The following is a 27,689-nucleotide window of genomic DNA, read 5'->3' as shown; positions in this document are numbered from 1 at the left end:
CTGAAGAAAAGAAAATACAGCTGTGCTGAGGTTTTCTAATATTTCATACTTCTTCACTTACATAAGAAACAGAACTGGGATGGACTTACGGTGCCCTCAGCCAGAGCTGAGATGACGTTTCCCAGCGCTGAGAGAGATTTGTTGATGTTCTTTGCCTCGTCCAGCACCGCCCCCTCAGCTCCCGTCTTGCTCACCTGACCAAACAGCGATCGAGCAGGTTATCCATCAGCTTTACAGCTCAGGAAAGTCTCGAAGCAAACCCTAACGACACGTTTCTGATCTCGTTTGGACCAACCTTCTCGCTGCCAGCCAGGTCGACCAGGTAGAGCTTCCCAGACAGCTTCTTCTCCGTCTCTACATTTTCCTGCTTTATGTTGATGAGGAAGATGCTGTGGCTGCGAGAGCTGTGCTCGTTCATGTCTACAAAATTAAGCAAAAAATCATTACAACCGCAGAAAAGAAACCAGAAAAGGCTTTTTATCTTCTTTTAAGATTTCAGGTGAAATTAAAACATTTAAATCTAGATATTGAGGTGTTTCTGCCTCCTTAAGAAGTTTCAGGAGCTGTGCTAAAATCCTGACTTTTAGGGCTTTGCCGCTGACTTGATGGATATGAAGAGGTTAAAGGACCTTTTGTGTTTATTTTGGGACGCCATACAAATAGTTTTGAACAATTCCCAGCTTCTAACGAAGCAGATTGGCTGCCCCTCGCCTAACTTCCATAAACACAGAACCTGTTGACTTTAAGCGCCACCTCCTCCCACCACCTCAGTTTGAAATGACTAATGATAGAAGATGAGTCAGCCTGCAGGGATGAGCAGAGCGAACGTGTCCATCAACACAAAGGAAGAAGGTCATCATCAACTTCAGGGAGAAACTGCCCCTACCCTCCTCAATATTAAAGGTGACTGTATGGCGAAGGTTTCCTCTTTCAAATTATGGGGCCTTACATCACTGTGGACCTCTCCTGCTCAGAAGACACAGTTACAGTGCTGAGGAAGGCCCAACAGTGACTCCACCTCCTGTAGAGTTTCTCGGGAGGAACAACCTGGAGGTGAAGCAGCTGCTGATGCTATACAGCTCCACCACAACTTGTCGAATCTATGACGATTCACGACAGCTCTGAAGGCAACAGAAGGTCCCAACCAGAGGAGGTTGAGAGCCTCCTCTGGACAATTTGGTGGCGCTGTCACTTGGTGTTCGCTCGCTCTGTGGTAGAGTATCACTTCCTGTTCCTGCTCAAACACAGTGGTGTTTCTGAGTAGCTTATTTGCTTAGCAGTTTAATTAACAACTTTTAAATACATTCTTTTTTCAGAGTATAATCTTCACATGCTTCATCTGAAGCACACTTTCTGTGTACTCACTACCTAATTTATAGCCAAAGTATTCACTCACTGTCTCTGTACTGTTTCGCTAGCTTAGCTCGTAGCCGACCCGTTAGCACCATGCCTACTTCACCTGTCCCTCCTGCACTTTCTTGCTCATTGTGTCAGATGTTTAGTTACTCCTCGGCCTCCTTTAGCAGTAATGATATCTGTAACAAATGTAGCATATTTGCAGCTCTGGAGGCCAGGATTACTGAACTGGAGACTCGGCTTCGCACCCTTCATTCACCTGTAGCTAGCCAGGCCCCTGTAGCTGGTGCAGCCGAAGATAGCGTAGGCCCCGCTAGCTGTTCCCCGGCAGACCCCAAGCAGCTGGGGAAAGATGGCTGGGTAACGGTGAGGAGGAAGCGTAGTCCTAAACAGAAGCCCCAGGTACACCACCAACCCGTTCATGTGTCTAACCGTTTTTCTCCACTCGGCGACACACCCGCTGGGGGTCAAACTCTGGTAATTGGTGATTCTGTTCTCAGACATGTGAAGCTAGAGACACCGGCAACCATAGTCAATTGTCTTCCAGGGGCCAGAGCAGGCGACATTGAAGGAAATTTAAAACTGCTGGCTAAGGGTAAACGTAAATTCAGTAAAATCATAATTCACGTCGGCAGTAATGACACCCGGTTACGCCAATCGGAGGTCACTAAAATCAATATTGAATCGGTGTGCAACTTTGCCAAAACAATGTCGGACTCTGTAGTTTTCTCTGGTCCCCCCTCCCCAATCAGACCAGGAGTGACATGTTTAGCCGCATGTTCTCCTTAAATTGCTGGCTGTCTGAGTGGTGTCCCAGAAACGATGTGGGCTTCATAGATAATTGGCAAACCTTCTGGAGGAAACCTGGTCTTGTTAGGAGAGACGGCATCCATCCCACTTTGGATGGAGCAGCTCTCATTTCTAGAAATATGGACAAATTTATTAAACCCCTCAAAATATGACTATCCAGAGTTGGGACCAGGAAGCAGAGTTGCAGTCTTACACGCCTCTCTGCAGCTTCTCTCCTCCTGCTACCCCCCCAAAAACCCATCTCCATAGAGACTGTGTCTGCTTCCAAAAAGACAAAAAACAAACTAAAACCCAGCAACAAACAACTTAAACATTTACAAAGAAAGAACAATACAGTATCCACATCTGAACCAAAGAGTAAAACAGTGAAATGTGGATTATTAAATATTAGGTCTCTCTCCTCCAAGTCTCTGTTAGTACATGACTTAATAATTGATCAACAAATTGATTTACTCTGCCTTACAGAAACCTGGTTGCAGCAGGATGATTATGTTAGTTTAAATGAATCAACACCCCCGAGTCATTCTAACTACCAGAAATCTCGAAGCACAGGTCGAGGGGGCGGTGTGGCAGCAATTTTTCACACCAGTCTATTAATTAATGAAAGACCAAGACAGACTTTTAATTCATTTGAAAGCCTGATGCTTAACATTGTCCACCCAAGCTGTGAAACTCAGAAACCAGTCTTACTTGTTATCATCTATCGTCCACCTGGGCCTTACACAGAGTTTCTGTCTGATTTCTCAGACTTTATATCTAATTTAGTTCTGAGCTCAGATAAAATAATTATTGTGGGTGATTTTAACATCCATGTTGATGCTAAAAATGACAGCCTTAACATGGCATTTAATCTGTTGTTAGACTCAATTGGTTTCTCTCAAAATGTAAAAGAACCCACCCACCACTTTAATCACACTCTAGATCTTGTTTTAACATATGGCATAGAAACTGAACATTTAACAGTGTTTCCTGAAAACCCTCTCCTGTCTGATCATTTCCTGATAACATTTACATTTACAATAATTGATTACACAGCAGTGGAGAGTAGACTTTATCAAAGTAGATGTCTTTCTGAAAGCGCTGTAACTAAGTTTAAGACTATAATCCACCCACTGTTATCATCTTCAATGCTCATAGAGCAGAGCAGCTATTTGAACGCTACCCCAACAGAGGTCGATTATCTTGTTAATAATTTCACCTCCTCACTACGTACGACTCTGGATACTGTAGCTCCTGTGAAAACTAAGGTCTCTAATCAGAAGTACCTGACCCCGTGGTATAATTCTCAAACACGTACCCTAAAGCAGATGACTCGTAATCTGGAGAGGAAATGGCGTGTCACAAATTTAGAGGATCATCATTTAGCCTGGAGAAATAGTTTGTTATTTTATAAGAAAGCCCTCCGTAAAGCCAGAACAGCTTACTACTCATCACTGATTGAAGAAAATAAGAACAACCCCAGGTTTCTCTTCAGCACTGTAGCCAGGCTGACAAAAAGTCAGAGCTCTTTTGAGCCAACCATCCCTTTAACGTTAACTAGTGATGACTTCATGAACTTCTTCACAAACAAAATTTTTATCATTAGAGAAAACATTACCAATAATCATCCCACAGATGTAATATTATCTACAGCTACTCTTAGTGCCATTGATGTTAAGTTAGACTCTTTTTCTCCAATCGATCTTTCTGAGTTAACTTCAATAATTACTTCCTCCAAACCATCAACGTGTCTTTTAGACCCCATTCCTACAAAACTGCTCAAAGAAGTCCTGCCATTGATTAATTCTTCGATCTTATATATGATCAACCTATCTCTAATAATCGGCTATGTACCACAGGCCTTCAAGGTGGCTGCAGTTAAACCTTTACTCAAAAAGCCATCTCTAGACCCAGCAGTCTTAGCTAATTATAGGCCAATCTCCAACCTTCCTTTCATATCAAAAATCCTTGAAAGAGTAGTTGTCAAACAGCTAACAGATCATCTGCAGAGGAATGGTTTATTTGAAGAGTTTCAGTCAGGTTTCAGAGCTCATCACAGCACAGAAACAGCTTTAGTGAAGGTTACAAATGATCTTCTTATGGCCTCTGACAGTGGACTCATCTCTGTGCTTGTCCTGCTAGACCTTAGTGCAGCATTCGATACTGTCGACCATAATATCCTATTAGAGCGATTAGAACATGCTGTAGGTATTACAGGTATTGCACTGCAGTGGTTTGTATCATATCTATCTAATAGACTCCAATTTGTGCATGTAAATGGAGAGTCCTCTTCACACACTGAGGTTAATTATGGAGTTCCACAGGGTTCGGTGCTAGGACCAATTCTGTTTACATTATACATGCTTCCCTTAGGCAGCATCATTAGAAGACATAGCATACATTTTCACTGCTATGCAGATGACACCCAGCTCTATCTGTCCATGAAGCCAGATAACACACACCAATTAGTTAAACTGCAGGAATGTCTTAAAGACATAAAGACTTGGATGGCTGCTAACTTTCTGCTTCTTAATTCAGATAAAACTGAGGTTATTGTACTCGGCGCTGAAAAGCTTAGAAATATGGTATCTAACCAGATTCTTACTCTGGATGGCATTACCTTGGCCTCCAGTAACACTGTGAGGAACCTTGGAGTCATTTTTGACCAGGATATGTCCTTCAACGCACATATTAAACAAATATGTAAGACTGCGTTCTTCCATTTGCGCAACATCTCTAAAATTAGAAATATCCTGTCTCAGAGTGATGCTGAAAAACTAGTTCATGCATTTATTACTTCCAGGCTGGACTACTGCAATTCATTATTATCAGGATGTCCAAAAAACTCACTGAAAAGCCTTCAGCTAATCCAAAATGCTGCAGCAAGAGTCCTGACAGGGACTAGAAAGAGAGAGCATATTTCTCCTGTTTTGGCTTCCCTTCATTGGCTTCCTGTTAAATCCAGAATTGAATTCAAAATCCTGCTCCTCACATACAAGGTCTTAAATAATCAGGCCCCATCTTATCTTAATGACCTTGTAGTACCATATCACCCCATTAGAGCACTTCGCTCTCGCTCTGCAGGCCTACTTGTTGTTCCTAGAGTATTTAAAAGTAGAATGGGAGGGAGAGCCTTCAGTTTTCAGGCCCCTCTTCTGTGGAACCAGCTTCCAGTTTGGATTCGGGAGACAGACACTATCTCTACTTTTAAGATTAGGCTTCAAACTTTCCTTTTTGCTAAAGCATATAGTTAGGGCTGGACCAGGTGACCCTGAATCCTCCCTTAGTTATGCTGCAATAGATGTAGGCTGCCGGGGATTCCCATGATGCATTGAGTTTTTCCTTTCCAGTCACCTTTCTCACTCACTATGTGTTAACAGACCTCTCTGTATTGAATCATACCTGTTATTAATCTCTGTCTCTCTTCCACACCATGTCTTTTATCCTGTCTTCCTTCTCTCACCCCAACCGGTCGCAGCAGATGGCCGCCCCTCCCTGAGCCTGGTTCTGCTGGAGGTTTCTTCCTGTTAAAAGGGAGTTTTTCCTTCCCACTGTCGCCAAAGTGCTTGCTCATAGGGGGTCATATGATTGTTGGGTTTTTCTCTGTATCTATGAAGCGCCTTGAGGCGACTTTTGTTGTGATTTGGCGCTATATAAATAAAATTGAATTGAATTGAATTGAACATGATACAGGCAAGGTGTATCTAATAAAGTGGTCAGTGAGTGTACAAATGAATACCAGGAAACCTTTTAAAAATGTGCCGCTTTTGAAGCAGACACATAAAAATACGTACTGGTCACTGCTACATGCCGATTGGATTTGCCCTCATCGATGACATCCATCACCTCCTCTGGACTGGACACAAAACGCTCAGTGCAGCCCTGAAAAGGAGAATCATGACCTGCAGCAGCCAGTGTGGACATGAGCATCGATTACAGGACAAAGAAAAGACGGAAAAATCGCCGTTTTAAGGTTTTTAGGTGTAGTAAACCTGCACAGACGACTAAAACGGTAACTGAATCATTCGTTCATCTAAAATTAAACATTCGCTGAGTTGAGGCTCCAGCTCAGGCACACGGGGAGATTAAATATATAAACCTCTTCACTTCTTAACAAATGAAAAGCTAAACCTGCAGGATCCTCATGCAGGAAACACATGACTGTGTCACAGCTCTCCGTCAGCTCACCAACCTTCACATAGGGCACTCTGTTCTTGTCTTCATGGACGGAGAGGTTCGTCTTTGACACTTCAGACAGAAAAAAGATCATCCAAATCACATCACGGTGCTTTTAAAAGTCACAGTTTAAGAAAAACAGACTGCTGAGTGCTTCAGATAAACAGCCTCTCTTACCGTCCAGCAGGTCTCGGATCTTGTCCAAGTAGATTTCAAAATAAGAGACCTGCATAGAGAAACGCATCTGTCTCACAAATCTAAAAACTTTTAATTCATCGCCCTGAACATGAATTCATCTTCCTCAGTTTGTCAGATTTAAGGTCTTTACTGCACCGTAACCTCAATCATTGACCTTTTATTTCACATCAAAAAGTTTTGGGTTGTGTGTGTGCTTTTCCTTTCACAGACTTTGTTAACAAACATCTCAGAGACGGCCACAGGCTGCAGGTCTCCAGTGCAGGGGCTCACACCTGACATTTAGTTCATTTTTCAGGAGGTAAACTGTGAACGACTCCTGTTCTCACCTTGATGTGGAACTCCAGGTTCTCGTCCATCGAGTAGATGTGGTCGAAGATGTCGCGGGCGATGCGAGGGATGATTCCCATCAGCTGCGGGTCATGCAGTTTGCCCTGAACACAACAACAGTCATGTGTTATATTACAGCGATGCAGTTTTTGCAGTCTTTTTCTCCCTTTGATAATTTTCTGTGCAACGTGTCTCTTTAATGCTGACATATGTTGGGGGTGGTAAATACATTAGAGGGTTTCCTAGGCAACCGGAGCCTGAAACGTCTGCTGGTGACCAACAAATGGTGACTATTTTCTCTTTCTCGTTTCTCTTTCCTCTTAACTCCCCAAACAGCTCCAGCATGTTGCCGTGTTTCTTCCTGTTATAAACGGGGGGTTATTTTTACTCATAGTCCTCAACTGCTTGCTCACAGAGGATGTTGTGATATAAAGCATGTTGAGTTGACTGTTGTCATGACCTTGTGCTATATGATTTAAAATGATTTTCATTGTTATTAGCTGAACAGGCGCGTTGCAAAGAAAGTGCATCCTCTGTCAGTTCTAAGGTTTCACGTAGCAGGACAGTTTTAAAGAAATCACCTGGTACTTAGCGGTTTTTTAAATTTTTTTTATTTAACAAAAACTGAACCAAGAACCTGTGAAAAACTAGGAGTCCACCTCATGATTTTGTAGCTTTAGCAGCAATAACTTGAAGTCATGGTTTTCTGTGCGGCTTGATCGCACTCTCACACCACGGTGGAGGAATTCTGGCCCACTCTTCTCTAGAGAGTTGCTCAGGTAACTGAGGTTGGCGGACATTTATGTATACACAGCATTTTAGTCAGGTTGAGGTCTGGACTTGGACTTTGATTGGAGCATTGCAGAAGCTTGATTCTTTCTTTTTCAGTCATTCTGTTGTAGATTTGCTGCTGTGCTTGGGATCATCATTGCCAAGCTTTAGCTGTCAAAAAAAGACAGCCTGACATTTTACTCTAGAATATTTTGGTATCAAGACAAATTCATGGTTGACTCAATGGCTGCAAGGTGCCCAGGTCCTGTGGCTGCAAAGCCCAATTTTAAAGCCTTTTTAAATGAAGAAATTTAAAAAAGAACATCTGGGTTCAGAGGTGGACTTAAAAGTCTGACTTAAAGAGGGTGAAGCAGAGATCAGATCAGAGAATTAAAACCAGGCTTGAGGATTAGACTCCGAGCTGAAGTTACACTGGTGACATGTCGAAATGACGAAGAGCTCCTCTGACCATTTTCTACTAATAATCATTAAATTTCACTCCTTTAAAACACACGCTGAGTTGGACGTGATGATTAAAGGCTTTTCCAAGATGTTAACCTTACCAGCTTTACCACCTTACCGACCTTACCCCTTGCACGAGCCTGAGTGGGTTTCCTGTTGGCAGTAAGCCTGTTACACAACGCCCGCTGTGCTCTAATCCTCCAACTGTTTGAAAGTTCCAAATAAAAGTCACCGCACGTCTTTACACAAAGGGCTTTAGAGAGTATTTGCTGTCACTTTGATAGTCTTTAGTCACCTTTATGTAAAAAAGCTGTAACTTCAAAGGAATGAAACCCCTCTGCAGCTGACATCTGGTATGATGTCATCTGATATCTCTAATGAGCGTCTCACCTCCATGGTGTGGGTCTTCCCGGAGGACGTCTGCCCGTAGGCGAAGATGGTCCCATTGTAGCCGCCCAGCACATCTGGAGTAACACAAAGACACAAGGGTGCAACAACATCAGCATGTCTGAACCCCGCGAACGAATCTACGACACAGTCCAGCCCGCTTCTCCGGTAAATGAGCACTAAACCTTCACAGTTATAAACACTAGCGCATCCATCTGCTGATGCTACCTGCAGAGATTTTTCAGAGGTTATACTAGAAACCAGTGACTGTACGCTGGGTTGAAGGACATTTCAACTCCTAAAATGCATCTAGAGGAGAGAGGAGGCTGGAGGAGAAGGACGCACAGGTCTGTCCTGTGCAGAAGTGCTTTTACCTTCAGTGTATAGGAGGTGTGGCGTGATCAGGATGGACAAGATTAGAAATGAATGCATCAGGGTGACAGCTCGGGGTTTGGAGACAAAGTTAGAGAGGTAAGTGAAGGTTTGAGCATGTGCAGAAGAGGGACAACCCATATGATAGACGAAGGATGTTAAAGATGGAGCTGCCAGGCAGGAAGGAAAGAAGAAAATTCATGGATTCGTGGCATACAGCTGGAACATATAAACCCTGGTGGGAGGAGACATTTTTAAATAGCTGGCCTATAAATACAACTCTAACTTATTACATGTACATATGCATACAATATCTAATAGTAATGATGTAGTTTTACTGCCTAAAAATTAATGTCAGCCCCCCAAAACTCCAGCATCAGCCCTGCTGCTCCGGGAAACACTCATTTGCATGGCTCCATTATGTAAAGCAACAATGAAAAAGGATGAAGAGCAGATTAAGTCTGTGTGCAGATGTTCGATAGATGACGGTTACATAAGAGCTATGCTTCCTCAGCTTAAAGCTTCTTACCTTTCACTATCTGCTTGGCACACTGGTCGTACACTTGCTCCTGCGTCGTGTTGGTAGGCAGCACGCGGTCGAACACGTACGGTTTGCCCTGATTCACAATGACAAAGACAAAAACACACAGCGACAGGCTTCAGAGTCATCGCAGCACCAAACACAGCTGTTCCCAGTCGCCTGTGATATTTAAAACATGATTCACGAAACTGTATCAATAATGCAGATGTACTGTTAGAAATAACCAGATAAGGGAGTTTGGCACGAAGATTCAAACACTCTGGGAAAAGGATGCAAACATGGATACAAAGACCGCCTACTTGTTTTGCTTTGTTTTGAATTCTTTGTGAATGTACACCCACCAGTCACTTCATTAGGTACACTCGTTTAACTGCTCGTTAGCTCAAATATTTAAGAGTCTCTGATGAGTCTCAATTTCTGCTGCAGCATTCATATGGTAGGGTGACAATCTGAAAGCATGCATCCAACCTGCCATTGTATCAGCGCTTCACACCGCCGATGGTGGCGTAATGGTGTGGGCGGATATTTTCTTGGCACACTTTGGCACGATGTTTCCAACAATATGTTGAATCTGTGCCATGAAGAATTAAAGCAGCTCTTAAGGAAAAACAAGGAAGGTGTACCTAATAAAGTGTCTGTTGAGTGAATGAGTTTGGGCTTCTTTTGAGGTTTTATTGTCGTTCCTGGTGTCGTTGGATTTCTGGGTTCCTGTGTTCTATGCTTTCTTTACCGTAACCTTTATTTCCTGCATCACGTCTTTGAATCAAGTGGTGATTTTTCACTTTTGGATGTCGTGTTTCTGTCAATAAGCTTCCGCAGTGTTTCCCCAGCTGTTCCTCCCTGAGTCTTCCTCTCATTTATATACTTATACTTATATATATATAAGTATAAGTATATACTCCAATCAAAATGCTGATGGAGTTATTTCTATACCTGCTGCAAAGGACAAAGAAACTGAACTTCTCCAGTTTATGGACAAAAAAAGATGGTACTTGTAGCTGCATCATTAGAGGATGTTTCTGTGGACATGTGTGATTGGTTGCTTTGGATTTTGGACGAAAATGGGTGAAGCTGGGCCAGAAATCTCTACCATTTCTTCAAAATGCTCCAGTAACTGCCATCCATCATTCATCCAGCTCCTGACTCTTGCTCTAAGGGGAAAAGCCTCATTCCCGCTGCAAAAACGCCGCTCTCAGCACTTGGAGGCAGCGGCAGCAGCACTCCAAGCCCCGAAAATACAGCAGAGAAACCCCTGACACAGACAGTATCGGGGTGTGTTTGTCGGTAATGTGCTTCTGCTCTGCTGATTGATGGCACGAGGCGGCGGTGCGCAAGTTTGTCCTGACGGAGGAGAAAGTGTTGCTGGGCGATTAAAGCAACTGCACGGATAACGGAGGGCTGCTGATGGAGGTGACACATCTTCGTCTTCAGTCACCCTCTCTCTGCAGCAGATTTTACAGAAAAATTCACCTTTTTTTTTTAAGATGGTAGGGTCACAGAGAAAGCACAAATCTGATGTAATCTGATGTAAAAAGAAAAACTATCCATTTATTTACAAATAAATAAGAATTTCCCATCAGGTACAGGCTCATTAAGAATAAAAAGAACATGTTTTCAGAGGTCCTGTACAAAATAATATGTTTCTGAAGCGTCAGAGCATCAGGTGATTGAGGTCAGATCCTTTTAATAAGAGATCTGAACTGTTCAAAAATATTAAGGGAACACTTGATCATCACAGCATGACTCGCAGTCAGTTAAACTCCAGGGATACCACTGTGCCTTGTTAGGAAGCAGAAACCAGTGTGGGTCCATTTCAGCAGTGACAGCAGGTGCAATGGAGAGACTGATTCACCCCAGGTTGCACAGGTTGTCCAGCTCCTCCACAGTCTCCAGAGTGTGGAGGTCAGACGGACAGTGCTGAAGAAGCAGGGGGAGCGCTGCCAGAGCCCTACGAAATGACCCCCACCTTGCTCCTCAACTACATGTTTCAACCACAAACTGTCAGAAACAGACTCTGCGAGGGTGGCGTGAGGCCCTGACATCCTGTAGCGGGACGTGTGCTCACAGCCCAGCGTCGTGCAGCTCCAATGAACGAGCAGGTCCACCTGTGAGACCTTTACGAATGAGAGTAGACTCATACTGAACACGTGCGACAGACGTGAAGATGCCTGCAACACCATGCAGCAGGACCGGTTTGGCAGTGGGTCAGTGACCTTCATCACCTGCATAAGGTTAGGTTGTGACACTAATTCACCCTGCCACTAATGAAGTAATTGTTCTGTAATTAAATGGAATTTCAGTGTATTTTATTTATAATTATTATGCAATTACTTTTACCTACAAATACTTAAAGGTGATAATTATTCTGTAATTACCGCGTTATTCTCTGGCAATTTATGCATATTATACTGTATGTTATATTACACAGTACTTACATTCACTTAAAAGTACTTACATTTACAAATTACTCATGCAATACTTAAACAGACTCAAAAGCACTTAAAAATGACTGATGCGATAATTACATTTACTTAAAAGTACCAAAAATTACTTACGCAGCATTTAAAAGAACTTAACATTACTCACATAGTACTAAATTTACTTAGTTTTTCCTGTAAAAACCTGATTTGATACACATGTATTCTAATGTGCCTACCTTTAAATATTTGTGTGTAAATATAATTATATTATAATTTCTAATAACATACTGAATCACCCACTTAGCAGCAGGCTGTATTATAAAGTGGCTTTTGAAGGAGGCAGTGTCTATGCTGGCTTACGTCTGGCTATATATACAGTATAGGCCTATCAACACGTGGGACCAGTAGACTCCCAGCTGTCACTGGTCATTTAAATACCTCACTATGTATTTACTTTTGTGTGATTTCTGCTGACTGTATAACAAATAAAAATATCCTTGATTGTCTGCAGAGGAGGGCCATAAAGTCCCCCACATGCACCCACTATCAGGCCTAATACTGGTGCAGTAGGCCTAGGATTCCTACTGATGGGTGGAGGCAGTTCCCACAGAGCTGAATCCAACTGAGAACCACTGAGATGTTACATATGAGTGCATCAGACAGTTTTGATCAGTTATAATAACATAAGTAACATCATACAGGTGTAAAGAGGCAGTCTTTATAGTAAGTAAATATTTCCACGCTGCTGTAATGCTCCTCTGTACCACCAAAGACTTACTGCGTATTTGGCATTAGGTAGAGGTGGATGGATCGATCCATATATTGACAGTATTGATACCAACGCTAGTATTGGTGCCAGATCGATACTAGCGCAATAGGATGCTCCTCTGTTGCTTTTATCCTCTAAGTTCAGTATGAAGCCCACTGAGTCATATTAAATTATTTATACATATTTTTTGTAAAAACAAAACAAAACAAAAAACCTCAAATATGCGCTATGAAAAATGTCTTAACCTTTTTTATTTCTATTTTATCTATAGCCCATAGTACATATAGTACAAAATGTTTAAGTTAAAACAGTATCGGTATTAGTATCGGTAATACTGGCCCTGTATTGATTTGGTATCGATCACAACGAAATTTGCAGTATGGCTCAGCACTCGTGTCTGGTCTGCAGGTGTCTTTTCCTTTAAATCACTGGGCGCGCACACATACGCGCGCACACATACACAGGTAAACAGCATTGAGGTGACAGCAGTGAGTGTGCAGACTTGCCGTTATGACCACGGTGTCGTCCTCTTTGAACTTGGGGATGTATTTGTCTCCTCGGGTAATTTCGGCCTCGTTCAGGGGCCTGAAGCGGCACATCACTCTCACCCCGCACTCCGCCGCGTCTGCCATGGCTTCTGCTGCTCCTCCTGCCAATGTTTACACCGCCCCCTCTGTCCGGTGGTGCCCAAAGGGAGGTTTAGGGACCTCCAGTGGGGCCTGGTCGGTTTAGTCTGCTTCCCTCTGTAGCTAGTCGAGGATTTTCCTGTTCTAAAGAAGGAGTGTCACATCTGTGTTCAGAGGAATTCAGCAGTAGGAAAGTTCCTCCAGCTTTTTTGCCGATGCGCAGGGCGTCCTTCATCTGAGCCTCCTCCGCTGCGCCATGGCCAAAGCGGACAAACCGCAGCGCTGCGTCTCAGATTGGAGTTCGGACTGCGGTGGAGCTTACAGGCCTCCTTGCCCCTCGGCTGTGGCATCGACAGCCGCGCGGATACGTGGCGTTTTTACTAGGTTGTCAGCGGCGGAGGAGGACTGAGCGGGGAGCTGTCCGCTCTGCAGAGACACCGAGTCCGGGGAGGGTGTGCGCGCACACAGCCGCATCGTCCTTTACCGGTGATCGGGGCGCGCGCTCGCACGATTCCGCGGCGCGTGCCTTCACCTCACATCAGCACCACCATCACTGAGTTAGTCACATGCACGAGCACTCAACCTGCTCTAATTTTCTATGAATCTTCATATTTCTTCATATTTAAATCAACAGTTTATTGTATTTCACTTGAGTTTTTAAAATATACAATACAAATAAGTGTTAAATCTTATATTTTAGGCAAATTAGAATATTTAATAACTTTTATTTTTGTTATCTATCTGCATCTTTGAAAATGTAAACATTTTAGCTGCAAATAACACTGGCTAATCATTAGCTTAAGTTACTGTTTAGATATAGAAAGGAGGGCCTTACGCTAACTCTATACATATTAATCCTTTATAAGCTAATATAGATGTAGAATAAAGGTAAACCAACAATTTGGTCCTCTAAAAAGAACTTATTTTAAAAAATAGTAATTTCCTTCCCAACCGGCCGGTGTCGGTTCAACAAGCATAGTAATCCCAGTTTAGCTAACATTAGCCTTACACAGATGATAAAAATCAGACTTGAGAAAGCAACCTTTCCTACCTAGCTAGATAATCATTACCTCAACTTTACATTTTTAATAAATATATGTTGATACTTTATAAGCTAATATGAATATAGAATAAAAGGTAATCAACTTTTTTTTCTTGAACTAAAAATTTGTTTTATATATATATATATGTGTGTGTGTGTGTGTGTGTATTAAAGATTTTTTCCAATTAACTAGAAATAATTTGACAAATGTACAAGCTAGTCATAGGTAAAGCTTCACAGTAGCTTTAAATAGGCTTCACACAGGTTCAAATTTAAGCAAGCAACCATATCTGACTAAATAGCTATTGCTAATCATTACTGAAATAATAATTGTCTATCTTAAAATAAACACTTTAATCCTTTCTATGTTAATATAGCTATAGAATAAAGTAGGGGAATCAAACATAAGGTCCGGGAGTCTGAATCAGCCTGGCAGACCCCAAACATGGCTTTGGGATAGATTTTCTTTTTACTTTTAACAGTATTTTCTCAAGTTTAAGAGCTTTTGCTCCATTCACGCTGCACCAAAATAATTAAGTAATAGAAACACAATTAAATTACATTAAAGTCCCTGTTTTGTTGTGAAATAACAAAATTTGAACAGTGTCCAAGTTAGTAAAAGCTAATATTTACTTCCTTCTTAAGAACTGCTCTGAAGCTTTTATATTTAAACTTTATGTAGTATTCCCCCACGTGAAAAATGTGACTAAATGTTCTGTGACTACTTTGAAAAACATAAGTATTTAATCCACATTTAATAAAAAAGGAGGTCTAGGGCTGCTGAGTAGGTCTAATAGCTGGATGTTTTTCAAGCAAAGGGGCTTTTTGTGTGTGTGGATTCAGGTAAGTTTGGGGGCAATTTGAAGAGTAACAAACAGCAGCTATTTAAAGAGTAATATTTAATATTAATGTTAAAAACCCTGCATATAAGTGTGCTTTCCTGCTTTTCCACTAGAGGCCAGTGTACAACAAGCTTTAAACTAGACTCGTGGTTTTACTCCAAACTTTCTCAATAATTTCCTCTTGCAAATATTTAATAACAAACCTGGGGGGGAAAAGCACCCGGCCTCCACAAAAAGGCATAAAAATGCACAACAAATCAGATAATTCAAGTAAGAGTGACCATGTTTTTAATATCTTAAACATCTGTGCAACATTTTTCAAAATGTTACATCACTGCATGACCTGTAATGTTTCACAATATTTACAAAAAAATGCTGCGTACATCAAACCATTAAAAAAAGTCCAAACAATCTCAAAATAATGGACTCTGACAAACTATCCCTAGCCCACATTAATGCAAATAAAGAAAAATAAACAAGAGCAATCAAGTGCACATCATACTTCACGCAGGTCTATTTTTTGTAAAGTATATATTAGTGAGAAAATATATACTTAATTACAAGTTGAAGAAACAAAATACTGACAACGAAAGGATGGGAGATTTAAAGAGCAGAAACAAACACTGAAAAAAATAAAACTCACACTCACACCTCACACAATCACAGGTGGAAGGAGACGGGAGGGTAAAATAGACCGCACGGACCACCTCAAACACAAAAAATGCTTTGAACTCTTGACCACGAATTACAAGAAACCGATAACAGATCCGTAACACATGGGGTTCCGGTCACAAGTGCAGGAACCTGCATGTCATTGCACAAAAACCAAAAAAGAAAACATAATTTGTTTTGTTTTTTTTAAAAAGAGGTGGAGAGAAGGGGGAGACGAGGCAGAATGAACTTTACCGAAACAGCTCACATGTTCTCCACAGCGAACGTCACATTTTGGAAAACAGCCGGAGGACACCTCCTCCGAAGGTTTACAGTAAGACAAAAAAACAAAACCTCGACTCTCAAAAGGGTGCATGCTGAAAATAACGGGGATGTGTTTTTAAACACATTCTTCACAGGTATTGCTTATGTTGTTGCCGCCGTGAAGGTAACAACAATGCCTTGTGTTCGTGTTTGATACTGATATTTTTAACAGTAAACAAAAGAGAAAAACAAAGAAAAGAAATTTCCTTTTTAAAAAACAAAAAAAAACAAAAAACATCCTGTTTTTTTCAGTGTGCACAAAAACACCATAAGGTAGAGAGACATCACATTGGAAAATACAGTACAACTTGACTTAAAAATGCAGGAATTAGATTTGACTTAAAGGCTCCATTTGTTATGGATATGTAGTCATAGTAGTGTTTTCATTTGGAAAGCACAGAAATGGATGTTTCAAAGGGCAATTATATATTTTTTTTTCAGCTTTTGTTGCACAAAAATTACACCCTTGATGTCAGGTAAAATAATTAATTTGTTTAAAAGGTCTTTTTAGTGCTTTGCTGCAAAATATTGGCCTCTAATATCTGTAAATCTACCAAAGATGCAGATATTTGGCCGATACCAGTGTCAGTATGGATATTTGGCCAATAATGGTGCACCCCTCGTTTTAGAGGCTGACAAAGGGGAATCTGTTCTTTCAGTAGTGTATTATTTGGTTTTAACTTTTTATTTGTTAGAGTTCTTGCGTATAAAGTTCAAGTAACAGTATTTTAGTTCAAACTTTGAGGCTAATTGGGTTAACGGTTGTGGCTGGTGTGTAAAAATAAAGCTACACATCAATTTCTACTTCATTGCTCTCAGGTTAGAGCATCAGAAAAGATGACTATTAAGAAAAAAAGAAAGAAAAAAAAGCAAAACAGGCAACACAGAAGAGTCCTAACAATGAGAGATGCAGTGTTTCGCAGTGTTGATCTTTGCCATCGATTGGTAATATTGCACTTGGTTATTCCGTAGAGATTCCCGGTGGTTTTGATCCGTTTCCAATACTGTCAGACCGATCGAGTGATGATTCTTCTTCTCAGCTTCAAACGCTGATAACTTGTAGTGTTCAAACTGCATTTATTACCAACATCAGATGTGCATATTCATAAATAAGATGCTCTTTTTCTCTACCATGACACAATCTGTAACAAGTAAAAACATGAAGACCAGAAAACCTCACTGTAATTAAAAAGACTGTTATCTGTAATGTTCACTTCTTAAATAAGACAGAATATGACCTTTTTGTTTGTAATGGACTCTGAATACATGATCAATTCACTTGTTAAAAAAAGGAAAGAAAACATACATATACACATATAAGGCTTGAGTTCTCAACTCTTGGTAGTATTATTGCCATCTAGCATATTTGTAAAGCTTAAAATAAATATGGAGTACTGTACATAAATAATTTACATCAATATGAAAAACAAACAACAAGGCCCCTAAAATGGAAAACCAAAATAAAATAAAAGCGCTTTCACTGCTCTGGAAAGCCCAGTTAGTGTTGCTTCAGATGCCTCGGAGGTCAGTTACTCTACTGAAAGCTGTGGGAAAAAGCACATGGAGAACAAAAATAAAAACAGTCACTGTACAAACAAGCACGAGAATATGATCGCGACAATCAATGACATGATCGTTTGATGAAGCCTGTGATTCTTGTTGCTGAAGGAAAAATCCACCCATGTTAGTAACTGGCCAGAGTTTGTGATTACAACACAAAGCAAACTGAAATTGTCTGCATTTTCAGATGTAGTGGTTTCTGTTTTTTGACCTCCAACAATGAGAGTTAAAGCTTTCAAATCTAAGAGCAGGGCTTATTTTACTCATCATACTGAAAATGGACCAGGATGAGTCTCTAAACATCTCACAGTGTGTTTATATGCATGTAGCGATGGCGTTTTATGGTTTCAGTAATCAGGGAGCAAAATATTTCTCCTGAAAAAAGCCATTTTACATGTAAGCACTCGAATGACATGAAGTTAACCCTAGCCAACAGAGCATCCAGCTATGCCATCTGCAGATTTAAAATAATGTCAACCAAAAAGGGTTGACCATAAAAGAGGACATAGAAGAAAAAGTCTTAATTAGACCACTGATACATATTTCCCAATTAGTAGGTGCTAGTGCCCAATCTAGAACCAGCTCTATGCATTTCCAACACAAAATACTGGTCCCAAACCTGGAGCGGCAGATGTCTGGGACTACATGAAATGCACAGTGATTTCAAACAGACAGCACACAGATTCTTTCCATTATGATTGTAGTTCCAGAGAACTTTCCCCAACCCTAAGTACAACCCCCAGTATCTACTACCTCTTGTTTTACAGTGTATTACAGATGCATGCCCCTCAAAAAACAACTTGTATATATCCCAAAAACATTGGCATTAGCAAGGCATTAGCAAGGCATTAGCATGCGCGCCCCCCAACAGAAAACAAACACTAAAACAAAATGCCAGTCTCAAAGTTGGGAGAAGCTACTGTAAGAAGTTGCTTAAACTTCTGCAACCTAATACTGTATTACATTTGTTTTAAAACTTGTCAAAATGTGGGCTGGTCCTCAAGACACAACAAGGCAGAACTGGCTGCGCTACATCCATCAAGCTGCCGCCAAATCTGACACCTATTCCATAAATTTTTACAAAATAAAGACTGCCACTTCCAACAGCACTGCAAAATTGCCAGTCACAAAGCTGGAATCACTGACATCAGAGATTATGGGCTGGGCTACTATTGGAAATTGTGTTCACTGATATTACCCCAAGCTACTGTGTCACTGTGTAATGCAACCCTATGTGGGCTTCTCAAAGCTGTTTAAAGGTAAGCTAAAGGCATTTAAGACAGGACAAGATAGCTCAGGGTCATATTATCTGGTGCCAAATCTATAAATGCTAACCAAAGACCAACGGTCCAAAGGCAACCAAAAATGCCCAACCCCAATGTTGGAACTGCTCATGCTATTAAATTTGGGATGGGCTACCTAAGAAATTCAGACATTTCAGCCTTGAAATTCTGTTCAAAATTAATCTCCTGCCACTAAAATATCCCCAACTCACTTGCTACCTGACGCTACGCAGCCTCAAAACTGGTTCTTCATTCCGTTATTCTGTGCCGCAGCTCAGAAACCACAAAAACCTCAGCCCCAAACCACTGAAATCATTAAATCGGGGATGTTTTTCAGAGATGCACCAAGACCACCAATTTCTGTAGCCTAAAATGGGCTCAAAAATGTTTTGCAATGTACACTTGTTCCAGTTAAAAACTCTGCACAGCCAGCAGATGTAAAGTCAGCAGAGTTAACTACAGTGTATGTAAGCACGTTGGCAGAAAGAGCTCACTTCTGAAGTCCAACATTAATTAATAGCATTTAATTTACAACAACATTAAAAAAAAGTCTTGGTGTTTCAGAAGATGGACAACACATGTTTAGGACTTTTTTCCCCATCATTTTTACTTCAAATGAATGAACCTCTTCTAAAAACAATCATTGTGGAGGTTTTGGAAAATCAAGTGTCTGTGAGTGGATTTTTCCTTCTGAAAACACTCAAAAAAAGTTTTTGTTCATAAGTTACAACACCTGAAAAACCCAGAACCAGACCAAGTAACACGACTTTCCTGTCAACGTGGTGACTGGTGGAGCTGGCTGGGGTCTCGGTGGGAGGGATACAGGCTGTGGGTGGACAGGGATACAGGGTGTGGGTGTGTGGGAAGGTAGGGATACAGGGTGTGGGTGGGGTGGGACACTGAACACTTTCTGCTGGTAAAGTTCATTCTGTGTTTTTTGAACTGTTTTTTCTCCCCATTACAAATGAACACTTAGCTGGAGTGACTACTGTTATGGTGAGCTCAGTTTCATTGCTGTTCCCTTACAAAAAAATAAAACAACAAAGAAAAGAAAAAGAAAGAAAAAAGAAAACAGCACATCTTACAGTTCATCATATAAAAGCTTTAGGCTGTATTCTTATTTATCCTATGCATGCGGCCATATGCGACCGCATTTCTGAATAGAAACCAAGACATTGGTACACTTCTGCTTTGTTTTGTACAATAAAAGATAAAATGTGCATTAGGTACGGTTGTACATGACATTGTACAATATTTACATACAATTCTTAATAGCATGAAATTTCAGGATTATCTATATACATATTGAAAATGTATCAGAAATATTTGGACTGTCTATTTTTCTTAAATATGTAAGGTAATGCTTGTAGCTTTTTTTGTTTATTTTACTATCTTATACTAGAAAAAAATAGTTAATTCAGTGAGCTGTAGACAAATTGCAACCGTTTTTAATGTTTTTCTGTATTCATGTTTTTTCCTACAGTCTATAAACTGTAGTGGTGATTGGAATTTCCAGCACCTTCTGTGGTCAGTCATTAAGTCAAGTTGATATCATGGAACAACGATGTACCACTGAAAGTCCACGTGTAGCACCTGTTAGAGAGCTCAGATCGCATCAAGGCTGAACGGACAAAGTCTCCGAAAGGCTCTGAGGACGTTCTTGGGCCAACACATTCAATGTTATCTGGATATCTTCCTCCTCTTCGGCTTGGGGAGCTTCACCTGACGATCCCTCGACGGGATCTGATGGCACACACACAGGAAACGATGTGGTGGTGAATGCGGGGGAAACAGCAGTGCATGAGAAGAGAGGAAAAGCACAAATACTCACTGTGCCCGACATCTTGTCTAGCTCGCTCATGGCCTCGTGGATAGCAGCTTCCAAGTGATTATTCAGTTTCCCCGGTCTGTCAGACAATATTTATATTATTTACTTTTAGGCAGAAGAAAACTTTAAAATTAGAAACTACAACAAAAAGGAAGCTTAAAAAATAATTATTACACTTGAATCCATCTACAGGATGAGGAAACTGACCGGAGAAGCAGCTGGTTCAACTGCATGTGACCAACGTGTTTATTTATGCTTCTAATGAACTTCTCATAGCTCTTTAACTGAAAACGTCCCACTGTTATAATACAGGAGTGACACCTGCTATGATATATGGTTTGGAGATGGTGCCAAGCGGTTCATGGATGTAGTGAAGGAGGACATTCAGAGGGGTGGCATCAGAGGAGGAAGCTAGCGTTAGGGTGAGATAGAGGCAGATGATTCCCTGACGGGAGCAGCCAAAAGAATAAGCAGTGCAGGAAAGATAATTTAGAAGTTACAGGGAAGTATATGATTTTATATACTATTTGATCTTTTTGTAACTTTACACTCTTCTAATATTTTGACACAAGTTTATAGTATACACTGTGATGACTTCCATCATTATTTGTTGTTCAGAGGATTACAGAACCTCCAATGTGTCAAAATGATACGAGTGTGCTGTAACACATAGGTCACTTAAACATACCTTTAAAGCTTTAATTTTGGATTATTGAAATAAAAGACTAGAACAGTTTTTAATATCTACCCAGAAAAAAAGAAGCTGTATATGTGTCATTTGTGGAAACAGAGCCACTGAATAAAGTATTAGCGTTTAAAGTTTTATTGTTTCACTTAAACAAATGTTTGCCTCTCCTTTGCTGCAGAACACCATCTTTAACCACTAGGTGTCAATGCCACTTTGGATAAAGATCATCAGAGGAAGCACGAAAAGGCCTCGCTCAGCTCAAACTACAGCAAAGGTGGGTTTATATTATTAATAAAGCACCAGTGTGCTGGGTGAGGTTACTTACTTCAGGCCTCTTTTGGCGGCGCGGTCGAATGCCTCCAAGTCATGAGTTAGTGTTTTCAGCTTCTCTGGCTCTACCTGCACAAAGAAAAGTGGAATCAATTTGAGCACATTCAGCACCAGACTGAAAATTTCCCACCAAGCACCAGGAACTGATGCTCAATTTGAACTCTGGTTTATCACTTCGGTGCGTCTAGCGGATAATTTGGCAGTCACCGTTTGTCGGACATGCTCTGTTCTGCACTTCTGATTTGGCAGGTAAAGCTGTGGATGTGTTTTTGGAGTAATTTGGAGTCCATCTGCCTCGATGGCCGCTGGACAGAAATTTAAAAAGCTCTATTTCCTTCTGACTTTTCAAAGCTGCAATATTTGAAAGTTACAGTCAAATACGAGTTATTCTCGACTTATTGGCAAGCAACTCCTTTTAACTGAAAGATAATTCATTGTAATCCAAGACTCGCTGAAACTTTTAATACTGGGATTGCTGCTCATAGCCTCCTCAGGCTGAGGCGCTGGCCAGCAAAATGGTGACAGGTGGTGACAGACTACCCCGGCCCCTCACCTTGGCCTGCTCCCGCAGCTGCATGGCAGCGCTGTGCACTTGCTCATCCCCGGCCAGCTTTGCAGGCCACGGCGGGAAGCCCTTCAGCTGGCCCCAGACCAGCTCTCCCATGTTGAAGGTCCTGGACCTGTAGTGGAGCAGCTCCGACGAGGGCGAGTCTGGCTGCCGGAGGTCCTCCTCACTGCTCAGGCTCTTCGTGTCCGAAGGGCTGGGTGCCATTCCATTGAAGTGGCCGTTGTAGTGGCTGTAGTCTTTGGCTGTAGCCAGAGGGCCCTCCAGGCTCGTGGAGGAGCTGGGTGACTGGTCGTCATCCTGCCGCGGAGGGCCCAGGACTTCTCCGTAGCCCCGGGTGTTGAAGTGGGGCGTGGCGCCGTTGAGATGGGCACAACGTTCCACCGTCTGCTCCAGACGTTCCTTGTAGTTAGCTGGCGCCCGACCGCAGTTGTTGAACCGGAAGCCATCATCGAGGTAGGCCTTATCATGGGCCATCACCAGGCCGTGGTCGTTGGACCCATCGGTGGGGCAGGGTGGCGCAGGGGCCAGACTGGCAGGTCTCTCCATGCAGGGACTACTCCTTACTTGGGTCGAGCACTCCAGGAACTCCTCACCACCCCAGGCGTTGTTGTTGTTCTGACTGTCGAAGCCTCCCCCATGATGAGTCTCCCCGTCCCACTGCCCCCTGGGAGTCCCGCGTCCAGGAGAACGGAAGTAATCATTGGCTTCAGGGCCATCTGGAGTGCTCTTCCCTGGATCCATGTTCTTCTGACCCCGCCCAGGCCTCACCTGCCGCACTCTGGCTTGCTGGGGTATGGTCTCCCCTTCCTGGTGCCCATGCAGGACTGCGCTGACTGCCTGGGGGAGGTTGACAGGTTCCCTTATGGAGGCAGTGAAGGCACTCATGGCACTGAGGGCGGGCACCGGACTCGCCTGCGTTGTCCCGCTCACTGTCGTGGTGATGGTTACATGCACGCCTTTGCTGGCTGCGTCCACAACAGCTCTGTAGATGGCGTCCACCGATTCTGGCCCTCCGCCGGGGGCTCTGTCAGAGCTAGGCGTACCCGCTGGAAGTCCCTCACCTTGGGGCTGCTGCTCCTCCCCAAATTGTGGGTGTGGCAGCATCCCCTGCTGTGGATACAGAGAGGGGCCATTGTGATTAGAAATGTCATCTAAAACATCTGAAATACTACACAGATCAAAACATGACTTATTGCTCCACCTGGTAGTTCTGGTAGAGGCACGCCATGGAGCCGGAGTTGGCGTTGTTGCTGTCAGCGTAGGGCGGGTTGTCGGAGAAGTGCTGTTGCCCCTGGTAGGCAGGATGAGATACCACTGCTTGCTGCATGCCCTGAAGGACCTGCTGCGGGTACATCTGACCTCCACCGGCGTTGACATGTGGCTGTAGAGCGCCCATTCCACATCCAAGTGACGAGGGGTTTCCTGCAAAACAACAGGGAGAGGCCGGTGAGCTCGAACCATCAGACGTGGTGTGTATTTTAATAGAGACAGCACTGATACTTCACAACTAAGGAACTAAGCAATATTTTATATTTTTGGTAAAACATAATATGATAAAGCACGCTGAAGTGTAATTCTAGTAACATTTTTTAAAATAATCCACAATATTCACTGCATTCATCAACAAGAATGGATGGCTTACATCAAGGATGTCAAACAAAGGACCTGTGGCCCCCAGCCCGACTACCAAAGGGTCCAGTGTTTGGAGCCTTCACTGTATTTCGTAGAGGTGGGAATCACCAAATTTTTAACATTTTTCTGTAACTGCAAATCAGTACCTGTTTTAACCAATAAGATAACACCATCGTCAAATGGCCATCTATTTCTTGTGGACATAAGAAGATTGCTTTCCTATTTTTTTCTCATTTTTTAGTTAAGTTAACTTAATATAAGTTTGTAGGATTTATTGTCATTTCACATGGTATTTACAGAAATCCACAGCTGAAACGAAATGTTGTTCCTCACCAGCCTCTACAGTGCAATAATCAATAAAAAATTATTAATAAATTAATAATAATTTTGCATTCAAAATCTGCAAGAACTTTTCATTTCTTATACCAGATACCTTTTTTGTAAGTGCTGATCTAAAACCTGAATTTAATAAGCAGACAGCCGCAGACGGGGACTCATTCCTCTTATAATTCTTTAAACTCAAATAAAAGAGCACGTGCTAAGGTGCACTGTAGTGCAGTGTTGACTGTCTCTAATTTGCAGAAAGCACAACATGCTGCTTGAAAATCATCAGGTGACTGCATGCTGCTCTCACCTTTATTTGCTCTCACTGTGTGCCCCCCTCCTCACACATGCACACAAACTCACTTGCAGAGGGGAGCTGATAAGTGAAATCCTACTGACGTCAGTGTCAACACATTTCGTTACCGTAATATTGCAACAAAAGCTTTTCCAATGAGCACCGGACAAGTGACAACATCGCAGCTGTCAGAGCTTTTCAGCAATACCGTCTCACCTGACCACACAGAAAAGCGGACCCTCTGCTACACCTGAGCACTCTAGGAAGCCAAACCACCTTATACTGAATCCAGCTCTGAGTCGGGATTGGACTAGATGAGTACATTCCTACTTTAGAACCCATCCATCCATTTTCTTAAACGCTTATACAGCTTTTATACAGCAGGGAGCTGGAAACTATCCTGGCCAACACAGGGAACAAACATTCACACCCTTGGGCAATTTAGGTTCACCTGCTAATCCTAGTTTTCAGGTAAGACCCCAACTGCAAACACTCGCCAACTACTCACTGAGTGGTGAGATCACAAACAGGAAACAGAGAATATACACCTTCAAAATAAAAGGTATATCTAGGGCTAAAATTAGTGAAAGCAACTCAGCTAGCAAACAAAGATAATTTGCCATTAGTGCTCCCAATTAGTGGACCAGTCTGCCCAATCAAACCAGAATACAAACTTCTCATTTAAATGTCATCATATTATGTTATTTTATCAAAAGGCTTAAAGTAGTGTGTTTTAAATCCTGTCTAATATTTTGTTATTCTGCCTTGTCTTCAGTTGTATTTCTGGAACATCACCATAATACTTTTTTTTTAACTTCATTCAGTGACGCACTCTGTAACTCTGTTAACAACAGTGCCGTATAAATAAAAATCATAAATATAATTAAAAATCTCAGCAGCTGTAGCATGTTTTTTTTTTAAATTTCTTGTGCCCTTGTGTTCATCTGTGTAATAAACCTCTCAGTTCGGTGGATTTTAAACCTAGAAAACGAGTTGTTTAGAAAGTGTCCCCCGACCGTGGCTTCTACAATCAAAGAAAAAAAAGTTCCACATTAGCAATCTGTTGCTCCCAAAGCTAACAGATGGACCCGCTGCCAGATGCACGGTACAGCCAGACTTGTTAGCGAAGCATCCAAGGACAGAACATGAAGAAAATACACGGAGGCCACAGATGTATCAATGAATGAAGAGAAAGCCCAGCAGCAATGTTATGCAGACAAAGCCGGAGCGCATACAGGATCTCAGCAGCCTGACGTACGTGTGTGTGTGTGTGTGTGTGTGTGTGTGTGTGAGTGAGTGAGAGTGAGAGAGAGAGAGAGAGAGAGAGAGCAGCGACTGGAGCAGCTGGTGTGAGCTGAAGGGCAGCTGTGTGTTCTCCATTTTTTTCCTCCTCTTTTCTTTCTTCCCCTCTCTCTCACTCTCTCTTTAATGCTGAGAGCCACGACTCGGCCATCCCCCCTCTTCCTCCCCACGTCCTCTCCGCTACTGCTATGATATAGTGACGGCTGTTGCTGGGGGGGGTTGCCTTGGCAACCGAGTGATGATTGGTGGTGCTGTCCGCTGCCAGGAAGCTTGTTTGGAGGTGGTGCTGGTGGTGGGGGAGTTGTGGTGGATGGGGGGGTGGGTTACGAGGGTCGGGTGGTGTGATTTTAGCCTGCTGGGGGATGGGGGCGGTGGTCAGCTGGGTTGAAGGGGGGGGGGGACCAGGAGGGGTTTACAATGAACTTTGGAGTATTTGTTGATGGCAGGAGAAGGGGGGGGGGGGGGGGGGGGGGTTCAAAGCTTGCGCGCTGTATAGAAACAGATGGTCAGAGGCTAAAGCTAAGACGCCAATGACTAGGCCACTTTCAAAGCGTTTCAGGGCTCTTCAGACAGTAACATCCACCATTCAGTGACGAAAACACTATTTAACCTGCTCCCACCCACCAACATTTACTGAATATTTCCCCTACATGTCCAAATGGTAACACTGCCAACAGGAGAACTCTAAGGCCAAAATACATAAATGAGACTTTAGCTGAAAGCTAAAAGTGTATTTGTTCGGCATGTGGTCAAAACATAACTTCATCTACAGTGCTGTAAAAATGCCCCAATTCTTATTCATTTCTTACTGTGCAAATTTAAGATCATCAAACTATTTTTAGTATTAGACAAAAATACAGAAAAGCAAATTTTAAATGATGATTTCATTTAAGGGAGAAACGCTACTCGGTGCTACCCAAACCTACGTGGCCCTAAGGGAAAAGGTAATTGACCCTCTTGTTCAATCATGAATTAACCTTATTAACTCCTTTTTTTCCAAGTTCAGTTTTCCTAGTCAACACAATGTAAAGAAGTAGCCGAGAAACAAAGTAATTGACATCAAGTGAATTACGGTGAGAGCCGTTACCCACAAATGGAGAAGAGTGGCGAGCCTTCCCAGGAGTGGCCAACCTACCGAAAGTACTCCAAGAGTGCATCGAAGACTCATCCAGGGGAATCATGAACTCTGCCCATAGGCCTGCAGTTCTTTATATGTTCGTTTTAGTTCTTTTGTGACCTCCTTTGCTACAGCCACATGTACTTTTTGTAAACATAGTCTGTTTCATGCATACTGACAATGGAGCTTTTGTAAAACTCCTGTCAGGATGAAGATTTCAGAAAACTATGTTTCTGCATTTACATGTGGACAAAGGTGTGCGTTTTTATCTCCCTTTATGATAAAAGGCTGTGCGCTGTGGCTTTTAATCAGCCATCATTCCTTCACGGTTACCGTTATATCACTATCTGATGATCTGGCACACTTTTCACAGCTTTTGAGATATTTTTCAAAACACACTCTGAGAAATCCCTATTATAAAAAAATACCCATATACATATGGACATAGCCAAGGAGGTCACAAAAAACCCATAACAACATCCAAAGAACTGCAAGTCTCACTTGCCACAGTTAGGGTCAGAGTTCATGAGTCAAGTCAACAAGAAAGAGACTGGGCAAAAATGGCATCCATGGGAGAGTTCACCAAAAAAAGATCATAAAGGCTCATCTCACATTTGCCAAAAAACATCTGGATGATCCACAAGATTTTGGGGAAAATATTCTGTGGACTGACAAGACAAAAGCTGACATTTTTGGAAGGTTTGCATCT

General features: G+C 42.2%; 2 protein-coding genes across 4 annotated transcripts in view; both read right to left on the bottom strand.

The window, feature by feature from the left end:
• LOC146491689 (kinesin heavy chain-like) overlaps positions 1 to 13,704 on the bottom strand; it is a 29,953-nt gene extending 16,249 nt beyond the window's left edge. The window contains exons 1-9 of the mRNA XM_085152549.1: positions 13,075 to 13,704; positions 9,368 to 9,455; positions 8,470 to 8,543; positions 6,846 to 6,950; positions 6,499 to 6,547; positions 6,338 to 6,393; positions 5,940 to 6,027; positions 296 to 420; positions 90 to 194 (exon numbers count right to left, since the gene is read on the bottom strand). Coding sequence (XP_085008675.1) covers positions 90 to 194; positions 296 to 420; positions 5,940 to 6,027; positions 6,338 to 6,393; positions 6,499 to 6,547; positions 6,846 to 6,950; positions 8,470 to 8,543; positions 9,368 to 9,455; positions 13,075 to 13,200 — 816 coding nt within the window. The 5' untranslated portion in view covers positions 13,201 to 13,704. The remainder of the gene's footprint in view (positions 1 to 89; positions 195 to 295; positions 421 to 5,939; positions 6,028 to 6,337; positions 6,394 to 6,498; positions 6,548 to 6,845; positions 6,951 to 8,469; positions 8,544 to 9,367; positions 9,456 to 13,074) is intronic.
• Positions 13,705 to 15,925: 2,221 nt separating this feature from the next.
• Positions 15,926 to 27,689, bottom strand: part of mbd5 (methyl-CpG binding domain protein 5) — a 48,876-nt gene continuing 37,112 nt past the window's right edge. For 2 of the 3 annotated variants that reach the window (XM_085151117.1, XM_085151116.1), the window contains exons 6-10: positions 23,512 to 23,732; positions 22,296 to 23,420; positions 21,738 to 21,811; positions 20,728 to 20,803; positions 15,926 to 20,639 (exon numbers count right to left, since the gene is read on the bottom strand). In XM_085151117.1, the coding sequence (XP_085007243.1) occupies positions 20,577 to 20,639; positions 20,728 to 20,803; positions 21,738 to 21,811; positions 22,296 to 23,420; positions 23,512 to 23,732 (1,559 nt within the window). In that variant the 3' untranslated portion in view covers positions 15,926 to 20,576. The remainder of the gene's footprint in view (positions 20,640 to 20,727; positions 20,804 to 21,737; positions 21,812 to 22,295; positions 23,421 to 23,511; positions 23,733 to 27,689) is intronic. The other variant, XM_085151118.1, reaches the window with a different exon arrangement.

This window comes from Neolamprologus multifasciatus, chromosome 23 (genome assembly GCF_963576455.1).
Source record: "Neolamprologus multifasciatus chromosome 23, fNeoMul1.2, whole genome shotgun sequence".
Taxonomy (NCBI): Eukaryota; Metazoa; Chordata; class Actinopteri; order Cichliformes; family Cichlidae; genus Neolamprologus; species Neolamprologus multifasciatus.
The sequence above is the reverse complement of the archived record's forward strand: the minus strand, read 5'-3'. Positions and strand labels throughout refer to the sequence as shown.